Source organism: Pseudorasbora parva, chromosome 16 (assembly GCF_024679245.1).
Source record: "Pseudorasbora parva isolate DD20220531a chromosome 16, ASM2467924v1, whole genome shotgun sequence".
In the NCBI taxonomy this organism is placed as follows: Eukaryota; Metazoa; Chordata; class Actinopteri; order Cypriniformes; family Gobionidae; genus Pseudorasbora; species Pseudorasbora parva.
The window spans coordinates 4,842,806-4,851,908 of NC_090187.1; the positions used below are offsets into that span (position 1 = coordinate 4,842,806).

Sequence of the window (9,103 nt, forward strand, 5' to 3'; positions counted from 1 at the left end):
TCACATCTGCCTCATTTAGTTCGGCTGAATCATACTAGAGTTCGTTTCCCTCTTTGGTGCGGTTTGTTTGGTCAAGTGTGAAAGCAGCAATCACACTCAGTGCACCAAAAGCGGACCCAAAAAGCGTACTAATCATTTTGTACTAAACCAGCTGCCGTAGTCAGCTGCGCTGACATTATGTGCATGACATTATTACCTGATAGATCGTTGGCAATTAGGGGTGTAACGATTTGTTTTAACAACGATTCAATTCGATTTAAATAAATCACACTGATTTAAATTTTTGGCTAAAAAGTCACTGAATCGTTTCGGATCATATCGTTCTAAATGAACCAATATCATCCTTAAATCATATCGACAACCTCAAATCGCGATACGAATCGAATCGTTGTTAAAACTAATCGTTACACCCCTATTGGCAATACTTTCAGAAGATGAGCATGTTTTATGAATAATTAGCCTAATGCACGCCTCTGCTTGAAGTGACGAGAAATGTGCGCTCTCCGTTTGCAGTGCATTAGAACGCTGTTTTCAAGTCGCATCCGCGCTTTATTATAGAAAGGTATTGTTTGCATACTGTGGTAAATACACACAATGTATTAGATTATGGGCAGGGACAAAACCAGCCCGCACAGTCATCTCTTCATAGTGTTATAGTTTGCTGGCTTTTCCTCTTCTCTTAGAATTTTCTCACACGTAAATTCTGACCAAACGAAAAGCTGTTTAGGAAATAGCAATAGCCAATAAGTGATGTGGATGTTGTCACGTGCCTGTATTTTAGTTAGTTTCAACTGGTTTGGACCAAAGCAATCAGTGTGGTGTGAAAAGGAACCAAACATTTAGTAGACTATTAGGGGGCAGCCCTAATGCTTTCACAACTATTGTTCAAAAATGCAACATATTTAAATGTGATGTTTAACAGATATGTATGTGGACAAATAAAGCACACTGGTAGCCACATTCCTTCTTTGTGTGCTACTACTCTATATGCATCTTCAGATACTGTGAGGAGATCCCAGCGGAAGAGAACGAGGTCAGTAATGATAACTCATCCAAGAGCAGCAGTGAGAACAAACAAGACAACAGTTCACCTCTGACACACAAGAGATCCATCACCCACTCCACCATCACCTCCACCACTCCTCCCAGCAGCACGGATACGCCACTGTCTGTGAGTATACTCGCTCGTTCTCACCGCACAGATGCCATTTTAAGAGACTTCATTTAAAATTGTGCCCTCTGCGGGTTTCAGTTTGACATTACAGCTGAGGAGTACACAGACTGCCTTGCTGATGGAGATCTGCTGCCACTCCCTCTGCTGGCTGAGGAGAGGACCAGCGAGCCGCCCAGTCCTCTGGGCCCCGTGCTGCCACCTGCACTCGACTTCAACGACAACGAGGATATACCCACTGATCTCAGCGATTCCTCAGAGACACACGATGAAGGTTTGAAACAAAAAACTCTTCTTCTATGCATTTAGTGTTTATTAAATCCCTTCCTGTGTTACGGCCTCCTTACGATGAATCGCGTGTGCTATTCCACTTTTGTAAGTCACTTTGAGTAAAAGCATCTACTAAATGAATAAAGGGAAATGTATGTTTTCTCACAGACACAGTTATAGCTGTACATGCAGTCAAGAGGCGAAATCATAAATACGAGTGCCTGCAACTAACAAATGTTTCTAATCAAATAATCTGTTAGTATTTTGTTGGCTCTCTCTTGTTTTTGCATGTGTTCATAATTTCTTTGTATGACAGCATGGTCAAAAATTATGATTGCATAATTTGGCATGTTTCATTGCATTATAAGAAATAAAAAAATTGACTTCAAGCTCAACATCACAATATGTATGTATATTAATAGGTGTGAAGATGCCAAATATATAATGGACAAATGCAATATGTATGAATTAATATATGCAATATCTTATATGAAGAAAAAAAAGTTTAATATATAATAAAATACAATATGAAGTGCACACTTTTTACATTTTCAAAACAAATAAAAAAATGTTTCCACAGTTTGGAAGCAACACAAATGTTTTTTTTTATTGATTTTTTTATTGATTTTATCAATTCATTGTTGCTCCTTAATACATGTAGACAGATATTCAGAAGTCATAAATACATATTCTGTCTTATTCTGGAAACGTAATTTACATTTCAAACAGAGTGAGACTCATCATTTGTTGCCAATGCTTGAGTAGTGCAGAACGATTCATCTTTATGTGTATCTTGAATGTGTATTCAGGAGATGAGGTTCAAGCATTCCACGAGGATCTGAATGGCCGTCAGTACATTAATGAGGTGTATAAATTCAGTGTTGATAAGCTGTACGGCATCCTCTTCACGGAGTCCCAGTTCATGACAGACTTTATGGAGCAGAGGAGATTCACAGGTCAGAACCTTTTAAAAACATCTCATTGAACTGTTAGATGATCCAAAATAAACAACAACAAACGAAGGTAAATAATCACAGACGGAGCGTGTGTGAGGCTAGCCTTCCTCTTGCCACGGACTTGAGACCTGCATTTTCTTCATAATAATAGCATATTGGCATTTGGCAAATCCTCCAGTGTTTTCGTTCTGGAGTGCGTCAATGGTTTATATTTACAACATGTTTTTGGAGTGTTGAGCAATGTAGCCAATCACAGACATTTTTGTTGATTTCTTGAATGAAATGGCCAGTGAGAGGTGGTTTAGTCAGAATAAATTCAACGCTCAAAGCCAGAGTTTTTGTCCAGTGCCGAGTTCTGCATGCACTCAAATCCTCTTTTTGAAAAAATCTTGACATTATGTGAACAAGAGGTTCATTGTGCAGTGTAGACAGCTTCATTGATTATAATGGAGTGTGGTGAGATAGCATTATTGCGATAGGTGGCAGCTTTTGCATGATTAAAAAGGGGTGGCTCCGTACGCTTTCTATGTGATATATAATCAATTCAGAATCCAGAGAAATCAGCTATTTTCAATATTGTCAATAACGTCATATCCATATTACCCTCGATTTCCTTCCATTTTACTTCTGTAGAAACCATGGTTACACCAAAGATGCTTTAACATATCGTGTTTTATTAGACTGGTGAGTTACTTTTGGAGACCTTTATCAACAGAAAGTGAATCATTGTTCCCTTTCAAGGGAACTTACGCTGCGTCAGAAGTCACTACGATATGGGAACGCCTCTGTGTGACTGCATACAGATTCCTCCTGTAGGCCCAGGGGGGCAAGTTGCTCTCCATGAGGGCAATCTACATCCCATAGCATCTAAATCAGGGAGCAGACATCCTGTTGAGGCAGGGGCTAGGGCCCAGGGAATAAAGACTCCGGCCAGAGGTGGTGGAGTTGATTTGGAAGAATTTCGACCAGGTGGAAGTGTACCTGCTTGCTTTTCAAGAGACATCACACTCTCTGCTTTAATTCCCCCTCTATCATGTACAGGTGTGGCAGAGGATGAGTCTGTACGCCTTTCCCCCGATTGCACTGCTCCTGGGAGTTCTAGAGAGTTTGCCTGGGGAGATAAGTCTACTTCTAGCCGAGTTGAGTATGGTTCTTGGACCTGATGTCTCTCCTCAATGGCTCTGCCTGGGAGATTCCCATCAGGAGGGACCTTCTATCTCAGGCAGTAGGTAGTAGGGGGGACCGGCAGGGGCCCCTAATGAGGACCAACTCTTGAAATCTGGTCTCTTGACAGAAGAACTGTATGCCTTCAAGTGATGACTCTTCACTTTATTGTTCATAGAACACCAGTTGAACTGCCTGGTTTGTTCAGTGCTAGAGGATTGTACTGGTCTATCCCCCTCCACGGTAAGGTTTGCATGGTGGCAATAGCTTCTTACCACACACCTTTGGGTGATAGATCTTTATGGAGACACCATGTGGTCTCTTGTTTTCTTCATGCCGCATTGAGGTTAAGGCCTGCTATACATGCGAGAGCTGCGGCCTGAAATTTGCCAGTGGTTCTAGAGGGGTTGTCCCTTGTACTCTTCGGACAATTGAAACCTTACTTTCAATATGGCTTTCTCACTCAGAAGTTTGGCAGGCCTTTTAATCTACCTCTATCTAATCTACCTAGTTTGTGTTGGCAGACCAAGGGAAGCTTAATTTGCTTTGCGCAGTCAGGGCTTTTGAATGTTACATCCACCTGGTCTGCTCAGTGGCGTAAGACTGCCCAGCTGTCACCCAGGCAGGGTTCCTGGGCTATCTCTACAGCTTGTAAGCTATGTGACCTTCCTTCGCCTCTAGTTATGAGGACCCATTCTACAGGGAGTATAGTGGCATCTAAGACTTTACTGTCAGGAGGGGCTGGGCCTTTCCACTCACATTTTACAGCTGGATCTGGACTCTACACCATTGTCTCAGGTGATTATGTCCTAAGCTGTGCTCTACATGATTCACACTAGGACAGGTACTTGTTAATATGGCGTAGTGGGTATTAATGCTCCCACAGCGTCGCAACTTCAGACTTAGCGCGAGTTCCCTTTATAGGGTGTGTCTCAGCTTACGATAGTAAACATGGTTCCATAAGTAGGGAACGAGACGCTGCGACGTCCTGCCCATACTTCCTGCAACTTCAACTTACTTCAGCCGATCAAAAGCTGACTATTTTTGGTCCGGTTATCCTTTATAGCTTCTGCAGTATATCGTCACACATCACAGGACGACATTCCACCAATGAGTGAATTCACGGGTGTATTTGTACATGGGTCTATGATTGCCATATTGTTTGAATCTCTTGTTTTCTTGATTTCTCGTTTGTAACATATGTACCCAAAAATTAAATCAGACAGCACTATTTTGTTGAGTGGATAGCATAAAATAATCAGAATATTATATTTATATTATCAGAGCTTTATTTGTAGATAAATACAGCATTTTCTCCACCATACAATGTTTTAAAATGAATTGCATGCCATTTAGCAACACAAGTCATCCAGCTTTTATTAATGATACTCTAATATCGATCTAGCTTACTGCAGTGTGTGCAACAAGTGTCTCATACCAGCCACTGAGCTAACACACAGAGTAACATAACTTTTAACATGTTTTTACATATTTTACATGTATTGTACTCTGTATCTCTCTTCCCAGTCTGTCTCAAACGCTCTGTTCATTTCCTGTTTCGATGAATCCCTTACTTCCAAAATATGTTAGCTAGACCAGTGTGTTGTGTTTGGCGAACCGCTTAGAGCGTGTTCCGGAAATATCCTGCCCCTTACCGTAAGTTTTATCTGCTCAGCTAAATATTAATGATGGTGTCAATCTTGCCGCACCAGTTAGAGCCCGATTCAGACCCTGAGAATGTTTAAAAAGAAGAGGATCATGCAGAAACTTTGCATGCACTGATTTTACAGGGTGTTTGTTTTAGAGTGGTAAGTTCTTAAAGATTGCTGAACAGTCTTTAAAAAGTAAGATAAATACTACTTCAGTGTTAGCTGGGAGACTAGTCTAGCCACAAATAACAAAACATGCTTACAGGTTTTGATCCATAAACAAAGTGGGAACTGCTTCGACTTTCAGAGGTTGAGCACTTTAAGAGTAGACTTTGATAACCTTGCTAAAACTAAAATAACTTTGTTTCTGAAATGATTGGTTCTACGTTTAATTTTCACACATCCATTCATAGATGTGGTGTATCACCCTTGGAAAACGGAGGATGCCGGAAATCAGACGAGAGAGATCATGTACACAATCTCCCTGACCAACCCACTGGCTCCTAAAACAGCCACAGTTACTGAGACTCAGGTAAGATGTTCATCTGGACTTCTCCTCAGTACTGTTCTTTGGATTATTTGTTTTGTTTAATATGTTTAAAATGCAAATTCTCTCTGAATTAGACCCTGTATAAAGCCAGTCAGGAGAGTGAGTGCTACATCATTGATGCAGAAGTCATCACTCATGACGTGCCGTACCATGACTACTTTTACACTCTAAACCGCTACATGCTAACACGTGTGGCCAAGAACAAGTGTCGACTGAGGTACGGATTGTAAGGGGTTAACAGTCTATGACCCAAGGCCAGTTGTGAAAAATGAAGACCAAGAGTCAGGAGTGTAGTTAAATAAAGAAAACTTTACTGAAGAATAGATTGCAGTTTCATCAGCAGAAGCCAGCTTCAAGTCTCACAAGGAGTTTGTAGGCCGCGCTCCCGCTCTCACCTTCTCGTTGCCTCGCCCTATCCTCGTACATTCAATTGTCCCAACAGTTATACTGTTTTCAAGGTCTATCCACGTCATTACTGCAATGTGATTCTGATTGGCTCAGAGAAAATGCACAGTCATAGTAAATTTCCACACACAGTTAATCTGATGCACGTCTCCATAGACATATCACTTGTTGACGCTTTCACCCCGAGAATTAGGTGGATTAGGTAATATAGTGCCACAGAATCCAGCTTGCCCAGAACAACAAGTCCACCCATCTCTTAGGGTGCCCATTATACACCACCTCAACACTGATCTATAACACAGAATACTGCACACATACACTGATACACAGTCTCTCCAAGGTTGGAGCTGATTAAGCTCCAGTTCTGACCAGAAACTTTCCCAAAACATACTGAAAACATGTGCTTTCTATCAGTGAGAGATACAGACTAGTACAAGCAATATTTATCTTGATTCTTCAGTGTTTCAGTAAAAGGAAATATAAAATATAATAAAATATAATAAATAAAATGAAAGACAAATCCATTTTTCATATCTGGAAGCTGGGCTAAGTGAGCAAACACTGTTTCCGAAGACCAAATACACACTTTAGAAAAAAAGAAACAATTAGTGGTTCTCTTAAGCAAAATCATAAGTGGAAAGAATTATTATAATAATGTAGGTAGGAATATACAGGTATATTGAAGCGGTAGTGGATTTCAGAATACCCCTTTCAGTGAACAGGATAGGAGTTTTTTTTTTTTTTTTATGGTCAAAGTAAAACAGAAAGAGTCAGGAAGTTATCTTTGCTATTACCTTTGAGTCAGAGATTTAGAAGGCCGGCGTTGTTGTTTTTTAAAAATAATCAGTGTTGGGAGTAACGCATTACAAAAGTAATACATTACAGTATCTTATTACTTTTTGCTGTAACGCAGTAGTGTAAGGCATTACTAATCAATTTTCAGTAATATTTTACTCGGTACATTTCCAGTAACGCATGCGTTACCCCCCCCCCCCCCCCCCCCCCCCAAAAAAAGAAAGAAATACAATAAAACGAAAAAGGAAAAGGAAAAAAAGACGCGATACATTAACGCATGAAAAATGCAAGTTATTACCTGTTCGTGGTCATTCAATAGCCGCGTGTGGTGTCCAGGTTAGTAATTAAATACTAAATGACAGCGTCTGATATATTTTTGTATAGCGATTTACTTCATTTTCCTTCAATTCAATACTTCAATTCATCTCCCTCTTGCTGGTGTACATTTGGATATTGTGTGACATAGTCCAGTGAAGGCGTACGTGTTTATTGCAGATTTTACAGAAGTGCCGCAGGCATGATCTCAGCCTCTGTGCTCGCGCTGGCCGGTAGGAAAAGTGGCTAAAGAAGGTTTAAAGGCTCTGTCGTTTCAAAGAGCACAACGGCGAGCGCGTCGAAGAACGGACGAGAGACGAGGCGCGCGCTGCTGAGCCAAACTATAGGCCTAATGCCTATAAACAACACTTGTGTGAAGATGACAGAATAAGACTACTGCACACCGTGACACCGTCGTTTAGATTTTTTATAGTAATACAGTAATTTAGTTCAGTTAGAGAACAGGCCGTTCAAATAAAAACGGAAGCATGAACCGAAAATGTGATCTTGAACTGACAGATGATCGCGGAAGATTTGGTTTCAAAGTAAAATGTAAAAGCGCCTAATAAAGGGGGTTTGTCATTGTGTTGTGTATTTCATTAAGAATAATAGGCTAATTTTAAACCGAAACTAAAAATCTGCTTGGCCGCACAGAGCGCGCGTTTACTAACGAGTTGTCATTCACGGTGTGCGCGCACTGCCGCGTTTTCAGTTCATATTCATTGAAAGCACTCGCTTTGCCTCCGCTCCCGTTATTAATGTCCAAGCGGCAGTGCGCATGTTCCTTTCGGTTAGATAGACTAGTGATTTAAAAGCCCAGATACCGGTGATGTCATCACACTTTGATTAACCGGTGGGAAAATGTCCCCACCGTCTCATCCCTACTACTGTACATTCGCGAGATGGATGCGCATTGCTTAGTTTATCAGAGATGAGGACAAGAACGTAGGCTGGTCAAATGCAAATGCAGTCAAATACAACCTTTTTCTAAAACCGAAATAACTAGGCTATCTCGCAACTATGTCGCAACAATAAGAAAATAACAAATGCGCATATTGTCATAACTTAGAGTTTACACAGTTCTGTTGTGTCTATGAACAGACCTAAGCTATCCCCAGATATGCCAGATAATCACTTTACCTCTAAAATAATACTTATAACAGAGTTGGATCTTCATGATTTCTTGCATTGTCTTGAGCATTCACTTTTTTGCCAATTCTCTATTGTTAGCCTGGATGGCCAATGTCATTATTCTTCATCATATCGCCTTCTAATGGATGTAAAATGCTCTCTGTCTACATTTGAGAATGTTTAGATCTACTTCTGTAGTTATTTTGGTGAAAGTAACTCAAAAGTAATACAGGAGTAATGTAACGCATTACAATTCTGAGACAGTAATATTGTAGTGTAATGAATTACTTTTAAATAGCAGTAGTAAGTAATCTATAATATATTACAGTTTGGAAGTAACTTGCACAACACTGAAAATAATACAAGTGTATGTGCTGACAATAATGCGATTAATCTGTCTTCAGGGTTTCTACAGAACTGAGGTACAGGAAACAGCCTTGGGGGCTGGTGAAGGGCTTCATTGAGAAGAACTTCTGGAGTGGGCTAGATGAGAACTTTAAAAGCCTTGGTAAGACACAATTTCAACCATTATTAACTCACCTACAGCCATTCTAAACTCTTGAGCCCTAACCACAACCATCTTGAGCTCCACCTACAACAATAGAGCTTCACACACAACATTATCAAGTCCCACAACAATATTTAACTCAACCCATAACAAACTTAAACTTTGTCTACAACATTTCTTATTATTATC

The 9,103-nt window shown here is 40.3% G+C and overlaps 1 protein-coding gene across 22 annotated transcripts in view; it reads left to right on the plus strand.

Moving 5' to 3' along the window:
- Positions 1 to 9,103, plus strand: part of gramd1bb (GRAM domain containing 1Bb) — a 214,759-nt gene that overhangs the window by 197,986 nt on the left and 7,670 nt on the right. For 21 of the 22 annotated variants that reach the window (XM_067420124.1, XM_067420126.1, XM_067420125.1 and 18 more), the window contains 6 exons: positions 1,000 to 1,171; positions 1,253 to 1,445; positions 2,251 to 2,397; positions 5,624 to 5,742; positions 5,835 to 5,977; positions 8,811 to 8,914. In XM_067420124.1, the coding sequence (XP_067276225.1) occupies positions 1,000 to 1,171; positions 1,253 to 1,445; positions 2,251 to 2,397; positions 5,624 to 5,742; positions 5,835 to 5,977; positions 8,811 to 8,914 (878 nt within the window). The remainder of the gene's footprint in view (positions 1 to 999; positions 1,172 to 1,252; positions 1,446 to 2,250; positions 2,398 to 5,623; positions 5,743 to 5,834; positions 5,978 to 8,810; positions 8,915 to 9,103) is intronic. The other variant, XM_067420123.1, reaches the window with a different exon arrangement.